The sequence below is a fragment of the Chaetura pelagica genome, unplaced genomic scaffold (assembly GCF_000747805.2).
Source record: "Chaetura pelagica isolate M959 unplaced genomic scaffold, ChaPel_1.0 scaffold10, whole genome shotgun sequence".
NCBI classification, from domain to species: Eukaryota; Metazoa; Chordata; class Aves; order Apodiformes; family Apodidae; genus Chaetura; species Chaetura pelagica.
This window is the reverse complement of record NW_009952263.1, coordinates 8,401,316-8,418,897: the sequence shown is the minus strand read 5'-3', so window position 1 is coordinate 8,418,897 and position 17,582 is coordinate 8,401,316. Positions and strand designations below refer to the sequence as shown.

The window sequence follows — 17,582 nt, the reverse complement described above, 5'->3', positions numbered from 1 at the left end:
TTGAAAGGATTGTTTCTTTCAAGATGAACCTGTAGCTAGTCATGGCAAGTCTCAAGTTGAGACAATGATCATAGGGGAGGAGAAGGAAAGGAAGGAAGCTGAGAGTTCTTTACTGTTTAACTAAACAGAGCTCCATTTATATGAAATAAGCAAGGTTTGCAAAAACCAGTTGGCTAGAAAGCCTGACACTTGCAGTTCCTGTGCAAGACTTTATCACAATGCATGGGTTACTATTCACCATTAAGAGCCGCAGTGGTTAGCTACAGCAGCTGAGTAAGCATTGGACTCAGCTTAAATATCTCATTGCCACCTCACGTCTGGGAACCCCCTGACACTGCTGCTGATCCTAAGTTTATCACATAGCACAGTAACAAATCATTTGCAAAAGCATGACTGCACACAAACCAGGAGTTAGGTGTGCAAATTATACCACAGAAAGCAAATCTCAATTTCATGCAGCAATTATATTACCTGAACTCCTTTTAAGACTAGGATATCACGTATTTCTACGACTGCAATAAGATGAAACCAAGTCACTGACACTTGTGTTTACTATTTAAGATACAGGGCAAAAATATAAAAGACATGCCAGGTTTTTGTCAAGACACCCAAATCAGTGCCAAAGGAGCTAGCTTGGGAACTGGAAGCAAGACTAGCACAGCGCTCAGCAAATGATTCTAAGTTCTTGTCCTCCACATGAGTCATGAACATTTTCCACACTGCCTTGTCACTAGAAGACCACAATCTGGAGGCCTGCATCAATATTATTTATCAGCTTCGTCATATGTTATGGTTGTAAAACAGTAATGTTCAAACAGTATTTCACCAAGAAATTAGATTGAAGAGCTCTGAAATTGATACAGACTAGCCATGAACCAGGAAGCAGCTGTCCAGAGGCAGCTGGAATGCAGGACCGACACCTAATGCAAAAAAGCACAATGCTCCAGGCAGGCCCAGCTTGAGATGTTTGCTTGGCAGTAGTTACATCTTGCACAAGCAGAACACTTAATAGGCTACCTGTCACTTGTGCACATACACTCAAGCACTGAAAACCAAAACAGAAACAAGTCTCATGGACCATTGTGGACAAGAGATCGATGCCTCTAATACAAAATCAGGCTAAGAAAATGCAGGTCAGGCATTTGCACCCAAAGCCCATACAAATGCCGTAAGAAGACTAACTTGAAAATCAGCTGACAGAACTTGAGGCAATCATTAAGGTTTGCAAACTACACTACTTGGCTCAGTGCAATATTCATAACATTAATTTAAAGTGCAGTCACAATTATGCTTTTCGCTAAAGCAACGACTCTATCTATTTACAGAACTGGGAAAAAAAAAAAAAAAAGAAATCCTGCAGTTTCTATGCACAACAGACATGCTAGTTTTAAACTATCTAAATGTTCTCAGGTTATTCTTCAGACAAAATGTAAATTGAGTGCTGCTTTATACTAGAAACTATTGCATTTTAAGATTTAAAGTAACCTTTCCCTGCTTGGGAAAGATATAAACTTAACACACTCATGGGAGGCTTTCCATGCCACTTTCAAATTTAAAAAAAACGTTGTCATGAAAGACTCAGAAGAGATCCAAACCTTAAGTTCAGAATCATAAGTTGCTCTCTTCAGAAGAGGACCATGTGCCTGTCTGTGCACAATATCATGGATTTTATCCAGGCAGAAGTAGACAGTAAATTTTGTCAGAATGACAGTCACAATCCCTGCTGGGCTTCATTGATATCAACACAACAAAAAGGCACACCTCTGGCAACAGAAGGCTCCCAAAACAGCGAAAACTCATGCAATGCCATGTCTCCTTTTCCTACTTAACAAGTCAAATTATAGCTGTCCCTCCATTTTTACCATCATCCATCACCCTCAAGGTTTTTCAGTTTATGTGTTCAGCTCCTCCTGTCGCTTAATATTCTTTCCCTTTTTTATGTGCTCTATTTTATCTTGATGCTCCCTTCTTTCTGAAGACCTTGTCCCCTCTTCCTACCATGCATGAGTGCCCACATCTACCCTGGCAACAAAGCAAGCAGAGCATATGAAGTGTCACACTAACACAGTCCTCTCAGGCTTCCCTTTTTCCCTGTCTTTGTCCTTGCTCCAGAAGTCACAGACTCCACTTTCCCTCTTTTGCTTTTCATTCCCTTATAACATTTGGGTCATGTTTTCAGTGAATGTCTCAGTGAAAGTCATGCTCTCAGTTCTTCTCAGTGAAAAAAGCTGGCAAAGGTGCTGCCTGAACTCTTAGTTCCCCATTGCTGTTCAGCTGCAGATGTGTCTTCTACTCCACTTTCTCAGTGGAAAAGCCTAAAGAGTCCACATTTTCTGGGGTGCAGCAGTAGAAAAGCTATGGCAGGGAGCCTGGGCTCAGGATGTTACAGCTTATCACAAGGCTGAGAGACATCTTGATTGCTGCATTTTTTGTGGGAAAGAGCGTGGAGGCAGTTTCTAGGATTGAAAGATTCTGGCTATGAAGACCCTTTAGAGCTTCATATGAGCTGACATGTCAGAAGAGTGTTGACAGCCTATCAAGAAGCTGACAGGGCACAGTCCTGCTCAGAACGAGGTGCTTCAGCCAAAAGCCTAGAACAGGACTGGCAGGCCATTTCCTCTGCAAGCTAAGAGGAAAGCAGGGAAGAAACAGATGCTTCCCAGGGAGAGATGCATATTTCCTTGTTGAAAATAAGGGAGAGCTGATCTCCATACTGCAGAACTAACTTAATCAGCTTGTACTACCCCCACTTCCTTGTCCTTAAAGTCTCTCCTCTGCAAGCCAGTGGAGCAGAAGGACACACTTCATCACTTTTTCTCTTTGTCAGTCTCCCTCCTTTGTCACTTCTAAGAAGAGCAAGGCATAATATTCTTCCTCACACCTCCTTTTTCCTGCATGGTGTGCTGCTGCTGCTACTTTCAGCTATGTTTTTCCACAGCCAAAAACTCAGTCCTAAGTCTCTTGGGTTTCCTGAGGGCCAAGCAACCAAAGGCATCTGCAAACTGGGAGAAAAAGCCAAAACGGACATTGACAGTCAGGAAAGAGACAGAGTATCTATGCCCACCTAAAACAGATAAATGGTCAAAGACCACCAGGAGAAGAGTCGATCTCCGTGCTTCTAGACACCCAGTTCTGCTGTGCCTTTCTACAAGTACAGTGTTTGGAACAGTGTCTGGAATATGGCACTGCAGACCTTGATCACGACTTTGCCCAGTGCAAATTTGCCCTCTTGCCCAAAGTGGTTAGCCACTGACCAACAGGTACTGCAATCACAGGACTCCACAGGTCAACAATCACACCTGTGAGAGCAGGTGTGGACTCCCAAAATTTCATCCAGTGATGGCAAAGTCACGGCAGTAGCTCCTAACAACAGCAAGTTTTGACTGACCACATCAACCTCAGTGCAGCAAGGCAACCACTAAATCCTACTAGGTCAACCTTGTGTCCTACACCCGTATTACCCTACAGTGAAGGCAAGGCAGAAGACACAGATGAGTGACAACTCAAGAAAGTTAATGAAGCACAGTTCATGTTTTCCCCCTCAGACAGAAGTAGGGAGGATGTAAGAGAGAGTCACCTTGTCTGGAGTGTGCTAATACAGTAACTGCCAGAGCTGCAGGAGGATGCTCATTGTTTTTGCAGGTGGCAAAAAAAGTCAGGAGAAGTTGTCAGGCAGTATGTGCAATGGTGGCATGAATGAAAAAGCAGGAACAGAAAGCAAACCCAGAAGTAGAACAGAAATTAGACTTGTTTCTGTATGTGAAATCCCTTTACAAGTGTCACTGGCAGAGGCAATGCCAAGCTACAGTCATCTGTGTGAGAGAGATACTGGGACAAAATGGCACCTCCTACAGTGGCCCCCAGATGGGATGCAAAACAGAAAGCAAATATTTTTCAGATACCTTTCCTTCAGGCTCCTTTGACATACATGCAATGGGATGTTCAGTGTAGAGGAGGACACTAACTTTCGTCCAAAGTAAAGCCTTCAAATGCATTTAATACAGCATAAACTTCTCAGAAGCAACTACTCCAACTTGGCTGTCGGCTCCTCTAGCACCACACTACTGGCTTATGACACACACAGACTGATACCAGCCACTGCTGAGATCAGTGGACCCTTAGGTCTGACCCACCAAGACACTGTTATAGGTTCTCTGAAATTGCTACATGTCCATACTGTTTCCATCACAACAGAGGTGTTTTGATCTTCATACAGGAATATTAGAAAAATAATTGCAAATAGAAAAAAAACCCTACACAACCAAGGTTAAGTCTCCTCAGAGTTTTCTTTTCAATATGGTTACAAAAAGTGATTTCTCACAGTCAAGACCAGCTAACACCAATGATTCCTGTTTTCTCTCCAAGAAGGTATCCTCTGCTCAGGATTAACCAATTCTAAACCTTTCATCTGCATAAGATTTCAGCCAAACAACACCACTTATTTCTAAAGTAAATTACTGAGCACTCCCATCAAAATTAAAATATTGCAGAGATTTTGTATGTAACATTTGGCTGATGTGAAGGAATTTGTAGCAGTAAGTCATAAAAAAGACTAGGCAGATTATTAGACACACAACTCTGTATCATGTCTCTCCCACAATAAAGCCATGAGGTATTTATTATTTAAAGTTAAAAGCCACTACGTGACCTTGTGTTCCAGTAAAACACTGGGGAAGGTTGGTTTTGAGAAAACAGGATTGGGCTCCTGTGGCTTGAAGAATTTCACCATTTCATCAGAAATGTCTGTCCACCAGCCTTGCAGACTGCCAAGTCCAGCTCCTTGGCTCTTGCACAGCATTAGGGGGATGAAAACCACATTAAGACAGGAAAAATGTGCAAAGCCAGAGGCAAAAGAAAAGACAAGGCCAGTGAGAAAGATCATATGCAATTCCTGAGCTGCTGATAAAAAGGAAACATTTCTTGAAAGTTCAGAGCTCTTTTTAGACAGAACTATAATTATTTTTCCATGATGGGAATGAAAAACTACATCCACGTATGCATGATGTACAGTAAGCACATCTTGTAAGAATTTAGTAACTAGACTCAGAAGAAGCTTCAACACAGCAGATACAATCAACAACTAACTACATGGTAAGAATGGAGGATTATACCTGCCCATTCTTCAGTCTAAGAATCAGTACAGAGGAGGAAAATTAGCACAAATGTTACTATTGCAGCACATATTTTTTCATATTGAGGAACATGCATAAATAGGAAACATCCTGCAGATGTCCCTTCCCCCCCTAGTCCATTTTTCATTGGTACACATCCATTGCCAAACTACATATGCAGAATCCATGTAGAAAAAGTGCCTGTTACATCACTAGATATATTTAGGTTAAGACTCCGTAAGAGCATTTTAAAAGACACTGTTACAAATCACACGTTTGAAATACAGTTCCAAAAGACATAATTGTGCTCTTTGACATATTTGAGACTTGCATTACACATATCATGTTTACATAAGTTTTCATGTAGCCAATAATATATTATTCTAACACAAAATACTGGTGCCACAGTTCACTTGGATCTTGAGGAGACAGGCAACATCAACATTTTAAAATTTTATTTTTTTATTTTTTTTTTTACCCATTTGAAAGTATGTGAAAGTTGCAGCTTTTTTGTAGGTGCATAACTGTAAAGAAATTGGGCTAGGAAAACTAATAATATTGACCAGCTTCTCCCTTTAGATTCAGTGAGAAAGATGCTTTGAAGGCCATGTTCTAGCTGCTAGAGCATGGGACTGCCTGGGACCTCTTCCCAGTTCTGTCACAGTCATGACATGACTTTAGATAAAGATCTTTGTACTCTCCATTCTACAGCGCAGCCATAAAGTAAAATATGTGCGTAGGTATTACACATATTACTGATGTACAGATACAGACATGCTTATACATACAGGAAAGACAACGTGTGCATACAGTCTACCATTTCAAGGATCTGTATACAATAATTATGGAAAGCCAAGCTTGTATTTAGAAACTAGAATATGTCTAACAGATTTTGCTGGGTTCTGCATCCTTATTAAAAAGCCAACCATGGTAAAGAAGTTCAAATTATTCCTATCAATTCTTTAAAGCAATTACATTTATGATGTAATTTATTGCATTTATTAAACTGCTAACATATGGAATGCTCCTTTTATGTCTAATTGCAAGTTTCCCAAGACACACAAATAAGGTTTATAAACTGCTACGTCTAGAACATTTCATTTTACTGTGACTTACAGTGGCTAGTCCCTAAGGGTAACATATTACTACAGACTATGATTAACTTGAAATAAAATACCAAGAGAAGCAAAAAAATTTCATTTTTTCATGTCTGCATTAATGGCGAGGACTGAAGCCCAGATCCATTCCTTATACTGACTCTTTTTATCATGTGCATATTTTCATATGCATATAATCAAATTAAGCTGAATAGGACATGCACATGAACAAAGCTTAAGTGAAAGGGAAGCATCAGGAGAATCTGGGCTACATGGAAGGAATCCACTGGCCTCCTCTGCTTGTGTCTCATTGCTTTGAGCCTGTTATGTATTAATCTCCTCTGAAGCAATGTTTTAGCCTGTTGTACACAATCTATACACAATCTAGTTCAAGCTATCACATCACATTAATAAATCTAAAAATATTTTGCATTGCTTATTTTATGTCATCACTCCTGAGGACTAAACAGTGGCAACAGACCTGGTCGAATGCTGATGTCATTTATGTTCTTCTGCCTACAGAAATGGAACCAGGAAATTAAATAACTTCACCAATGGGGAAACAATTGCTTTTACTAGTCTTAAATCAAATAATAACTAGTCTTAAATCAAATAATAACACCTGCAAATGCAGGGTTTGTTCTTTTTTCAGCCATCCAGCCACTAGCTCACAGAAGTGGGTTTTTTTGTTTGGTTTTATGTTGGGGGGTTTTTAAGTGAATGGTGAAGAGAAACAGAAAGCAGAAGCGAGGCACAAATAACTGCTTAATGTAATATAAAAATTACCAACAGGAAGAGACAGTAAGCACTGAAGTCAACAATAAATATTATGTTCTGTAGAAAACAGAATTTCCTGACAAAAAAAGCATATATATTCTATAGGAAAAAATGCCTTCTCTATTCTCAACTTGCACCTCCCACTGTGTGACACTTCCAAGTTCCAATTAGATGTATTCCTTCCCTCCTCTGAGGGAAAAACTAAGGATTTTTATTAATTTAAACCTACATTCAACTGAAAGTGATCCCAAAAATGAAGTATTTCCTATACTATTGATTGTAATATAATCGTCTTCTACAAATGTTCATTAACACATTCTATATGTCTCATATTAAGAAAAAAGCAAGAAAAATTGATCAAAAGCCTAGTAATAACAGTTATAACAATACTGTAACAAATGTTTTTTGAGCTTTATAACTGGTTCCAAAATCTTATTGTACAGTATCCAGAAGCTTGTCAGAACTTGAAAGAGAGACACACTTCTGAATTATATATATGCATACACATAAATATATATACACATACATAAAAAATACCTCAAATCAGATGGTTTTATGTATGTAGTGTATTTGTTATACTAGAAGTATTTTCCTGGTAAAATATATGCCCTTAGACAACAAAAGTTAAAACACTCCAGAAAAAAATAGGGAATGTTAGAATGTCACTAATAATCTTACTTTTTAAATCTTTTTCTTCATTTTTATTTTCATTTTCAAAAGAGACAAATTCTTAACAATAAGGATAAAAACCATATGCCCTTTAACCATATGCACATTATAACTCAAGAACTTCTCTGGGACACGTGGAAGCATTACTATTTTTCATTCCGTCATTCAGAACATCTGGATTTTAGTGGTTTTATAGCATAAACTGCTTGTTCAGAGTATAGCCTTTCCCCATTTAGAAAAATTTATACCCCCATTTCATTCTCATCACATGGGTAGCATATGTTTCATGCCAACTTCATTCCAGGCCAAAACCTATCATAACTCATCAGACCAATGAATTATTAGAGGAGTATAAACCAACAGTGAAAAAAAAAATCCAAACAAGTCAGTAAAAAAAAAACAACAAAAAAAATCCCACCAAAAAAAAAAATAAATCAAAAAACACAAACCCACCCAAACCCACACACACAAAAAAAGCACCAAACAAAACCCAACACCCTCAATGTTATTCTGAAGAGAAAGGAAGAGATAAAAAACTATCAGATTCCCAGTTTCTCTCAGAAGGGCATCATTGTGAGAGGTCATGGCAGTTTTGTGAGGGTCCTGCTGATTGGAAAAAAGGGAAGCAACCAGCCCCGTGGAATGTTGAAAACATAGTTTTTATGAAAACATAGTTTTGCAGGAAAAGGTTTGCTGCAACTTTATTCTAATGCTACTGCCTTTTACTGTCCTAATTTTTTTATTTTTATAAAATTAAATCATTGCCATTTAGCATCAGTATTATCTCAGTCTGTGAGAAGGCAGCACGTTGAGCAGCTCTGAAGTGAGGATTAGCTAGCAAACAGCTAGAAGAACAAATTGCAAATAATGCTACTGAGAGTAAGTTGTTTAACAAGTGTGCACCCTCTCCAAGGCATTACCTGCATCTGTTGCATGCCAATACTGGGAGCATCAGGACACTGAGACTCAGGGGTGCAGCAGAAGAAATGACTGAGGGTAGAAAAGTGTGAGAAGAAAGCTGCTGAAGATGGAGATGATATAGCACTGGACTGCACAGTGACAAGGGAAAATGATGTTATGAAGGAATGAGCCTTACAAGACAAGGTGGGTAGGGCTCAGAAGCTGGATGAGAACACCAGGAAAAAAGCTACATGTTACAGCTGGGGTACCCTACCAGCACATTGCTAGTAACAGGAGGAAGATCCTGCTCTTCCTCTGCATCATCTCTGGCATTTTGCTGACCCAGCAACGAGTCATCAGATTTACAAACCTATTAATGTCTTCTTGGTTGGTAAAAAAAATGTGATGATTTTATCAGTTTAATTCAGGTGAAATCTGGTGTGATTTCACTTGAAGACAGCAGCAGCCCACAAGCCTTGGGCAATACAAGTGACTAAAGAATGGAGCACAGAATGACACTGTCAGTGGACAACACTGAAGACAGAATGTGATTTCTTGGAAGAGGCCACCTTAGCAGAAACAAGACAGACAAGGCTCATAAGCAGACACTATAAAGTCAACAACTCAAAATGAGCATACCCATCCCAAGATTCTGAAATACCTTAGGAAAGTGCTCCTTACTCTGCACATGCCAACCTACGCTAAATGATAACCCTTTGTACTATCAATTATCACACTTCCTCAAAAAAGTAAAGGGTAGTGGCAAATCTAACAATTTTAGCTCTGAAGAACCATGCAGATTATCAGCGTTGTGGTGTATCATGGAAGCTGATGGGTTCCTCATAATCTAGCTTCCTTGAAAGCTTGGGAAACCCTTCTCTAGACGCTTTACGTTGAAGTACACCAGTTCCGTGACACTGAGAAACATTTGAGTGAAGGTTACACCTGCAACCTTAATTCTGTTGTTTGCATCTATGAATTATTTATATAGTACTTAAGTAAGTGATCAAATATTATTTTACACTCGATACCTGCAACAGTGCAGAGCAAGGCCCAATTCAAGAAATTAATAAAAATGTATAATAAAGGAGCATGTTTCCTTACATTCCTTCAGCTGCGTATGTCAGAGGGTAAACAGGGACCAAACACAGCAAGCAAATAAAGTTTCTGTCTAACATAGCAATGACCAATAGGACAATATTTTATCCCTGTTTTCAACAGAGTGGTGCAAAAGGAAATTGTTTGTAACAGTCTAAGCTAGTTTAAAGAAGGTCTTTTTTTCTTTTCCTGACTGCATACTCCCACCACTTCCACCAGATCCAGCATTCTTCTGACCCTTTCACAAGACACTGATTTGGCAGATGATAACCAAAGAAAAAGATTGCCTGCCAGATCCACGAGTTAAATCAATTCACAGAGCTGACAGGAAGTGAGAGAGGGGAACAATATCCCCCCATATATAGCTGCAGAAAACTTATGTCCACCTACTTGCCTGCAAAACTGCACTTAAAACACACACCACATTCTGGAAGGCATATCAGATTTGAGAATAACTGCAGTTCCAAACTGCAAATATGAGTAGCATCCACATTTACATCTAAAGTCAACAAGAGCTGCTTTTGGAACACATGAAGAAACCCGGAGGACTTGGAAAACTTCTGTCAGTAATTTGTGTATTACCATTTGTAATATGGAGATAATCCTATCCTTCTCACTGCTAAGATAAAACGCTTGTGAGAGATACAGTCATCAGCACAGTAAACGTTCTAGAAAAGACTCAAAGAGAGAAATGAGCACCAGTCTTCAGAGCCAGGAACACTAATGTTGGAAATAAGACCTAGAATAAGTATACCATAAAATACTCTTCATCGACATAATTTAGCATGGCTTATTCTAAAAAACTAATAAAAGAGAAAATCTGTGAAAAAAATGTCAGGATATATATGTACAGTGAAAGGGCCAAAGTAGACTCACAGAAGACAGATTTCACAATCCAAATGCTCTTTTTGCACAGCTGCAAGCATTTCATTTTTAGAAGCCTCTGAATTCTTGCAGGCACAGGCAAAACACTCATTGACTTTAGTTATTTGCAGAGATTCTTGCTGAGCAAAAATATAAATGAACCAGTGATGCTCTCACCACTGAGAAAAGACGCAGTACTATGCAGTGGGATGCGAGCCCTTATACAGCCAACAAAACGAATAGGGAGGGAGCTGCATAACCACAAATTGCTGCCCTGCCAATCCTGAGAGCACACAGCCATGGATGATACTAAGGAAAAGCAGCAGGAACAACTCTATCCCCTCCTCATCTGCCTATCCACTAGCACCTTCAGACACTGAAGAAATGGGGATACAACATGCCAAAGCAAAACTCAATGGGAGCTGAAGAGCTTACACCCTTTGGCAAGCCAAAGCATTTGATAGAAGTACTTCTAATCACAGTTTCTTTTGAGTTATGCCTCCTAAAGTCATAATAAAGCAATCCATGATGAGTAAGAAAAGCATACAAGTATGCTTTACAACAAACCTATCAAAAACCTATTGATTTAATCAGATTTGGAAAGTCTGTGTTTAATTTTTTGCTCTGTGCCAGACATCTTCTGTGCCTGAGGCTATTGCATGTACTGATTCTTTCTCCTTACAGTGACAAAGTAGAGACTTCATGAGGTATCAGGAGAATACACAAGCTAAGGCTTGCGAGGCAATCAGTCAGAACAGTGATGAATACCCCAGAAAAGCCCATACAAGTGTGTCCTTAATATTAATTGATAATCACTAATTAGATTACTCACAGTACATCTCAGTAAAAGTTGTCAAACTATCAAACAACATAAACAGTTAACTTTGAAATCAAAACACAAATGTAAAAATAACTGCAATACATAAGTATGAAAAAAAATCCTCTCCTATTTGTCTGGTGCCCTCAGTAACTGCAGTGCATCTCAATTAGTAAAATAAACAGAAGAATCTGTGAATCTGGAAAAAAAGCACAAAGAAAAGTCTGTGAAGACAAAATTACTGAGTTTCTGCATTACCTACAAAGTGCACTCCTGTCCAACCACCTATTCCAAACCTCCACCTTCTTCCAAATTCAAGCTCACTTGCAGCAAGTTTTAAAAAACAAAAAATCCACGTGACTCCAGACTGAACATACTGAGCTGCACTAGAGGTGTCACATCAAGCGACGTACCAGCAGCTCTTTGTCTCACATAGTGAGAGACGTGACGCTTTGGCTCTTCCTTTGACCTGACTGGCAAAACAAGAGAAGTAGCAGCACACTGCAGGGCAAAACCATAGAGGCTCTACCTGGCGTCCTGCCAGCTAGCTGTAACAGATTTTGGTACTGTGTTGTTTTATATATAGCAAGAAGCAGGTCCCAGCCTTCTGCTCAAGCTTCAGATTTCCAAATGGTGTGAGGAGTAATTGCTTGTAGAACAGGCTAATTTTGAAGTGAAAGAGGGCACAGGCGATGGTGTGAGCAATACTGGCAGAGATGATTGATGTCAATCAGGAAGGAAAGAAATGAAGTATCTGTGGATGTCATATGAATTAAAGCAAAATTCTTTCAGACACACACACAAAAAAGTGTGAGACTGAACCTTCACCCCTTTGATGTTTTAGATCTTCAGTTTCTCCCACTATCCTGTTTCCACGCTCATGGGTGCACCTATCAGCAAGTATCTGTAACCACATAAGAGTCATTTAAGCTACATTAGCAAAGCTGAAAACACTAACTTTAACCTCTCAAAATACTCCTGAGGGAGCACATGGAGCAGAGAGGGAGGTGTAAATGAACTAAAAATCTGAGAACTTACAGATAGCTCAAAGGTTAAAAATTTACAGAAAATTCTCAATAAGATCTCTCTGCTTGACAGCATTATGACTGAAGAGAAGGCATTTACTTGAAGAAGCTAAAGATGCTTTATAAACCTAACTACTACTTACACTATTCAAAAAACATTACGGAGCAATTAAAATGTTAATTTCAATTAAAAATAATCTAAAGGATAACATTGTGTACTTACTATCGTTTAGTGTCGTGAAGTCCAGGAATCGATATTCGTAGTAAACATCTATCTTGGTTTCCACCTGAGGCCTCTTCAAAGTTGAATAGATATTACCAGGTCGTTTTTCATCATGCTTCTCTAATTTGTTCAATCCACAACCCATTTCAGCAGCTCCTGATGCAAAAAGGCAGCGAAAGGAAAAAGAGAAAATGCATAAACATCGTTCTTTTAGTGGTGTTTTTTTTTGTCTTTCCATTTTCATGCAACACAATAGTATACTACAGTGATTTTCAGTTTTTAAACACAAGCTACCTACAAACTATATGAAACTGTATAATTAAATAAATGCTCAGATAGCAACTGAAGTATATACCACTCATATCAACCCTCAAGCATGCTATTATTTTATTGGAAAATTTACAGTTGAATGCATCTATTTTACATCTTTCACAGGTATTCAGTAGTGTACTCTGGAAGACACATATACCATTATAACAAGTGGCTAGAAATGCAAAATAACTTGCTAATATAAGGGTTGACAACTTAATAACATTTTTTCAATTTTTGCATATGCAGTTACTGTGCAAGCAGACAGCATTATCTATTACGTAGATCTCTGCAACATTCAAATTAGTATCTAGACTGCTAATTCAATGGAAAAAGGAGGTTTGCAGAGGACTACCATCTTTTAGAGAATTGTCTCACTTCACTTTTTTTCAAGTAAGCTACAGGAAACAATGGCACTTCATCAAAGTGGTCATCTTCAACGCAGAAGAGGCACATGACCACGGAACAGGGCTAGATAAATCTAATTCTCTTCAATAAGCTGCCAGTCCACAGTATTTTAGAGATTACTCCTGACAACCATTTCTGCTACACATTAAATGTTTCTCAGTACCCTGGACATTATGGTTCATCTGAGTATGGAAGAGTGGAAACACTGCTTGCTGAAAATACCTAGATGATCCAAATCCTCTCATTCCTCTTCAACAACACTGGTCAGACTCAGGCAAATTATTTCAACCAGTAGCAAGTAGGGGAAGATAAAAAGTCACACCAGCTAGGCACTTGAGGTTTTCATTACAACCCACCCAACATCCTGCCTCCACCTACATGGAGAAACTAATGCTTTGGGGATGGGGTGGGAGATGCAGAATAAACACCTAGTCACAAAGAGGAGCTCCCACAGGCCACACCAGGAACTTCAAGCTGTGGGATCCATTCAGTGTAAATGCACTGGATGAAGCATCATAAAGATCTTTGGTTCAGCCTCTCTGTAACCTCCAACAGACAGCAATGAGCACCTGAAAAACTTCAGTCACAGACTCAGGTTGCCTTTACCTTGTTAATAACGTAAAGTGGAGAATGAAAACGTAGTTCAGGTTCCCTGTCTTCAAAGATGTGCTTATAAGCTTATACCACTGCTATATCCCCCAGTTGGTTAGAAAGTTAGTCAAATTTCTAGCCCTAATGTATTTGGAAGCTACTTGCAGAAACTTATTTACACCTATGTTGTGCTTAATTTTGTAGTTTTTGTACCTCCCTCATACTTCCTCGTGAAGCCATTTTTATGAAGTTACCACTGCCCTTCCTGTGCTCTGCTAGGATAAATGTGCTCAAGTCCTTTCACTTTCAAGACACTCTCCATCATCCAACTCATTCTCATTTCCATCACTCCTGTTTTCATTTCTCTACATGAACACAGGTGAACATATGCTCAAAATGAGACGTTAACAAGGCCTGTTAAAAAAAACACTAAGATTTCCATGTATCCACTGCAAGTAATATGCACCTAAAATAATTAATCGCAGCTGAATCACATTCAGAGGTTACTGTCAGCTTCTCAGTAGCCAAAGAACCCATTTCTCTTTAATTTTATACAACACAGCTGACTGAGGAGTTTCCAATAACAGAGGTCTTTGCGTATCCCATAACTTTGCTCTACCCCATTGCATTTCTACTACTCAGTAATAATCTCATCCTGTACCCTTGGAAGAGCTGGAAGCCATTTCAGGGTCAGCAGTGAAGCTCAAGCTCACATCACCTGCGAAGTCCATATGTGTGCACACACATCTTATTACAAAGTCAGTAGTAAATACACCAAAATAGGACTGACCAACACATTAAACCTTAGAAAAGTACCATAGTAAATATTTGAAGAACACAGAAACTGGAAGCAGAAGGAACATTTGCTAGAAAGGGCTAAAGCATAAAAAAAATACACATAAAGTGTCATAAATAATTTTTGTGGGGGTTTTTTTTGTTGTTGTTGTTTTTTTATTTTACATTTAAGGTTAAAAATCCTCAAGATCTTTTTCTGCTCCCAAAACAATTATTTCTGCTCTTTTTTTTTTTGTAATGAAAAACTAATAAGTAAAAAAGGGGGATTATTCTTTCACATGTACAGCAGCTTCTTTCTCTTGCTTAAGACTAAAACATTATTTTAATACATAAAACTGTACTGTATGTTGATGTGCCTTAACGAAATACAATGAGCACTTCCATGGTCTGTAATGGAACACATCCAGCAGAACACTTATGCTTTAACATACTGTAGAATAAGAAACTAAGATAGCAGTAAGTTTTAGCAAGTGTATCATATCTTTTGCTTCAGTGATGGCCCAGTAATTCTTCTGCATCTTAAATATACAATATGGCATTTTGCAAGGAAAAAAAATCCATTTCAGAAGTCATTAGGCATCAGTGCCTGCAACCTGTAGTTACACAATAAGTCTGAAATCCACAGGATTCATCAGACAGTAATGGCTGCAGAAGAAGACTTTAGGGACTCACTATTCCACGAAGTGTTGTATTCTTTCCTAAATTGGGATGGAAGTGCTAAAAAATACAAGCCTACTCTTCCAGTAGCAGCCACAGACACACTCCTGTGCTTCTCTAGCAAACATTTCCTCAGCTCTTTTGAAAAAAACAGTACAACCTCATTGTCCAGATAAGTAGTGAACTCTGGAAACAGTGCCAACCCACAAGTCATTCAGCATGGAGAAACCTGCCCTCTTCGGACTGAACTGAAAATCTTTATTTTTATTAATTCACTGACTGACTGCTTACCAGAAGACTGACTCTCATCATCCTGCTGATTAGCTAAAACTTCAGTCAGTATCATTAAGTGTAAACACTTCCCCAGATTTTAAGTATAGACAATTGTATTTATGTTACTTAAGCACACATATAGAAAAGGATGCTTTCACTTAAATAAAAGAGGTATTAGTAGAAAAATAAGTTTCACAACATCACAGTCTTTTCCACATTAATTAGTATGCAAGTGCTGTACCAGTAGGAAATAGATTTGTAGAAATAAAGTTCCTACTTTAATAAAGGAGTCTAAATATTAAAAATAATTTAGAGATGTGTCAATACTTAAAAGTTTTCCCAAAGATATTGATGATGTGTGTATGACAAGTAAGCACTGACTCTCCAAATTCTGCCTGTTATCCCACAGACTTCCTACTGGGATAGCTTGCTTTATAAACTTTCAAAGATTTTTAACATTAGTTATTACTCTCTTCCTTTCCTTTGCAGCAAAGTTAGTGCTGTTTAGATTCTTCCCAACCTAGCCCAAAAGTCTCCTTGCTTTCCAGTTACAAATCTAGTTGTCAACAGGACATTATTCACATTCTTAATTTCCACACTAAAGTTACCCAGAGTGGTGTGAGAAATTTTTGCCACTTGCATTCAAAGCTATCTAACTAAACCCATGCCAATCCCCTTTTTCAGCAGATATATTGTTTTGCTATAAGGGATGCTTATGTTTACTATACCACATATATTTACTCCAGCTTTCTACACATCCATGTGAATTCTACTTTTTTTTTAATTCTGTATTAAAACAAAATAGTATTATTAGTATTGAATTTTTAGTAAATGAAAAAACAGTTCTTAAAAAAGATTTCAAACTTTTCAAATATTTTTTCCTGTCCAGTAAGTTTTAAGACAACCTTTTTCTTTTTCACAGATGTAAAAATTATCAACTCAGTAGTTCCATATATACAAGAAATACCTGGAAAGAGAGAAAAAGTAACATCTAATGAAAAATATTAACTACTAAAATTAAGATTTACCTATGGGCTCTTACAGTGACACATGCTGGAAAAAAGTCTATCTACAAAGTCATTGAGTTTGTGAATTAATCTTAAGCATGCTCTGTGACCTCAATAATCTAAAAAATTGTTTTTGTGCTCAGATGTGATGACAATTAGAACTGAAACTCAGCTCTAACAACAGATTTATTTATTTTTTTAGTCTATATCTCATTTTAATTTTGCAAAGCATGAAAAATGGAAACTGTGATGAGTTGCAAAACAGCAGCAAAGCCTACAGTCAATTAATTCCTAGTTTTGTCTCATGAATGACAGCAAAGGCCCTCACTGGTTAGGAAACTAGCAGCTTTCTTCCACAGAGTCCAAAAATTTAACCTGGGATTTATATATCCCAAATAAACACCCAACTTGCAACCTAAAGAATAAATCTCTTGCTGCCACATCCTCCTCCTCGTTACTGTCCTTTGTCACGTATTTTAAGAGAAGTTCTGGGGAGCATCTGGAGGAACAGGACAGAAACCCACCCCAGCACTGCAAATGACCTGTCTCTGAACGTTCCTTCCCAATGCAAGTTTTACTGAAACTGGTACCAATCTTTGCCATGAAGAAGAAAAAATTACAACAAATTGTACCCAGAAAGAGGAAAAAATACCCAAAAGAGTATTTCCATTTTTAAGCACTTTCACTATGAAAATGAGTGTATCTTGGATAACATATAGGAACTTTTATACCTCTTGTAGAGATCTGCCAAGTTTTCAACCTATCATCTCTGAACCTAAGCTTTGTCAAAATACTCTGCAGTTTGGACTTGCTTTCTCACTTTATTAGCCTGTATTCAAAATAGATTAAATACATGCTCAGAATTAGCAAAGAAGAGCAACAAGCATAAAAGAGTATCGTGCACCTAACAACATATTTTCTTCATAGTAGTGGCTCAGGCCTCATGATTCCTTTTCAGCAG

General features: G+C 38.3%; 1 protein-coding gene across 1 annotated transcript in view; it reads right to left on the bottom strand.

Moving 5' to 3' along the window:
* RFTN1 (raftlin, lipid raft linker 1) overlaps nt 1-12,750 on the bottom strand; it is an 84,500-nt gene extending 71,750 nt beyond the window's left edge. Inside the window, exon 1 of the mRNA XM_010007632.1 lies at nt 12,582-12,750. Within this exon, the coding sequence (XP_010005934.1) occupies nt 12,582-12,726 (145 nt within the window). The 5' untranslated portion in view covers nt 12,727-12,750. The remainder of the gene's footprint in view (nt 1-12,581) is intronic.
* Nucleotides 12,751-17,582: the final 4,832 nt, after the last annotated feature.